At 47.7% G+C, this 2,714-nt stretch overlaps 1 protein-coding gene across 1 annotated transcript in view; it reads right to left on the bottom strand.

Moving 5' to 3' along the window:
* LOC126406188 (uncharacterized) overlaps positions 1-2,347 on the bottom strand; it is a 9,294-nt gene extending 6,947 nt beyond the window's left edge. The window contains exon 1 of the mRNA XM_050070361.1: positions 699-2,347. Within this exon, the coding sequence (XP_049926318.1) occupies positions 699-2,347 (1,649 nt within the window). The remainder of the gene's footprint in view (positions 1-698) is intronic.
* Between the last annotated feature and the right edge of the window lie 367 nt (positions 2,348-2,714).

Raw genomic sequence — 2,714 nt, forward strand, 5'->3', positions numbered from 1 at the left:
TCTACCGTTTTTTTTCCCCGTTAAAGGGTTTTTTTGGGGAGTTTTTCCTGATCAGCTGTGAGGGTCATAAGGACAGAGGGATGTCGTATGCTGTAAAGCCCTGTGAGGCAAATTGTGATTTGTGATATTGGGCTTTATAAATAAAATTGATTGATTGATGGTATCCTGGCGGTGTCCTGGCGGTGTCCTGATGGTGTCCTGACGATGTCCTGATGGTGTCCTGTCAGTGTTATGATGGTGTTGGGATAGTGTTAAGATGGTGTTAAGATGGTGTTAAGGTGTCAGGACACAGTGGTGACAGTGTTGATGGTGTCGACAGTGCTGTCTCTCAGTCTGTCAGGGGTCTCCATGTGTCCCTCTCTGAGGACACTCATGTCATGATCGGTGGACTGTTGCGGTGACGGTTGTCCTTCTGGAAGTTTGTCCAAGGTCACAGTGTCCGTCAGGTTCTTGGTCAGCGTCCGTCAGTCTGTCTCATAAGACTGGTGGTTGGTGTTTTGGTTGGTGTTCTCTGATCACAGCTCAGCGTCTGAATACTTCCTGTCAACATCATGATTTTATTTTTATTTACAAACATTTCCCGTTCCCAAGAATGAGTGTAGTGGAAATGATTTTATGGTGAAGCTGAAAAAAGCGAAGGGGCGCGACACCTTCTGACGCGCTGCGTGCGACGAGTTAAGATTGTTTTCAGTTGTTACTGAGCAGGACACGTCTTATTGAGGATTTCGTCCAGTTTGGCCTCCATCGCTCTCAGCTTGGCGTTGATGCTGGTGAAGTCGGGCACAGTTTGGCCTTTATCGATCGTTGGGACCTTGTTGGGGTTCAGCTCCTTTTCACATCTGTCTCCATAGTAACTATCAGGACACTCACACAGATGTTCGTTGGAGTCCAACAGCCTCTTGCACTCTCCTGTCTCACATGTGTCAGACACACATGGATTGACGGTTCGGGAGTAGTAAACGGACATCCTGTCCGAAAACCCGCTCCCTTTACAATGGAATTGCATCAGTTTTTCCGGAACTTGAACAAAATCACCTGCACCAGATTCCATCTCCTTAACGTAGTCTCTGATAGGAGCGCCAGCCACGACTTGGTGACATTCTTTTATTTTCTGTATGATGTGGTTACACGGAGGCAGGTTTGGGGCTGCAAATCGACCAGTTATGGGCACTCTAATGTAGGTGCATTCCTTCAGCACATGTATTAAATGTGCTTTATGTATCTCGTCTGCTTTCTGAGTGTAGCCCACAGCGACAGTGATTGGATTCACAGAGACTTTTATCATCTTGCTATAAAATTTGTGGTTGCTGTCGTCATTCGAGTTGTACACCAGCACCACCCAGTTGTACCAGTAGAACTTCTCATCCAGAGCTTTTTTCACCTTTTCAGCGACGGCTTCTTTGTCGTCAGGGCTGAGGGCTTTGCTGATCTCCTCGGCATCATTCTTCACGTACTGCTCGTAATTGTTGAGGCAGAACTCCACGACTGATACCTGAGCACTAGAGACGTTCTTCAACATCTCGGTGTATCGATCTGTTATGCCTGTTTGACTGAGACCGATCAGGTCCCAGTACAGCTGGTTGAGCACCATCCCCCTCCACAGCAGAGTGCTGAAGTACAGGTTATAATTGCCAATTTCACGAATGCTACATTTGAACTTCTTCCTCAGCAGGTCGTTGAGGTTTCCACTGAGTGACATGTTGCTGACCGTCAGGTAATGGTAAAGGTTGGCTACGCTGGCCTCGGTTGCCGTGTTCTCGTAGTAGTTGGTGAATACCTCTGCCAGTCTGAGTTTATCATCTTCACTTTGTACCAGCTCACTTTTCTCACGGAACTCACTGAACTTCTTCCAGGTGTTGAGGATGCGGACCTCGTCTTGAGAGTAGACGCTGGCATAGTTGTACCATTCCACATCTGTCGCCAGGTTGGAGATCCGGATGGAGAGTGAGTCCAGCTTCCTGTTCACTTCAGCAAACCCTTCCTTGAGCGCCTTCAGAGGGTTTTCTTGAGGGACGAAGGACAAGGCCAAGTTGAGAAAAGAGGAGACCAGACCTGCGATGCCGGGCGCCAAGCTGGCGATGTTGACGAGACTCTTAATCACCCCTGACACCGTACTGGTGGTACTCTTTCCAACCACTTCTTTCACCACAGACAGGGAGTCCTTCAGCACTGTAAAAGATGCTGCCACTCTCTCTTTGGTGTTGGAAGGCAAGTCTCTCTTCACCCTGTAGAGGGGTGACAGGTTGGAGGAGGTGGGGTCATGTGAACGAGCTGATACGGCCGTCCAGTAGAGAAGAAGAATCAAAGAAGCCAACAGCATGGAGGCAGAGAGCCGAGGGAACGCCATGACTGCAACACAGAGAGAATAACATGGAATCATATCCTAAACATGGACGCCCTGTGAGACAACAGGTGTCCCACCTCTCCTACAGAGAGACACCTGGACCCAAAGAAACACAAAACCACCACAAAGAAACACAATGTGTGCGTCGTCTTTCCGTCGCTTTGTGGTTGTTTAGTCTCTGTGGTTGTTTTGAGTCTTTGTAGTTGTTTCGTGTCTCTTTGTGGTTTTTAAGTCTTTGTGGTTGTTTAGTCTCTGTGGTTGTTTTGAGTCTTTGTAGTTGTTTCATGTCTCTGTGGTTTTTAAGTCTTTGTGGTTGTTTTAAGTCTCTTTGTGGGCGGTTTGTGTCTCTTTTTGGTTGTTTCGTGTCTCT

This window comes from Epinephelus moara, chromosome 18 (assembly GCF_006386435.1).
Source record: "Epinephelus moara isolate mb chromosome 18, YSFRI_EMoa_1.0, whole genome shotgun sequence".
Classification (NCBI taxonomy): Eukaryota; Metazoa; Chordata; class Actinopteri; order Perciformes; family Serranidae; genus Epinephelus; species Epinephelus moara.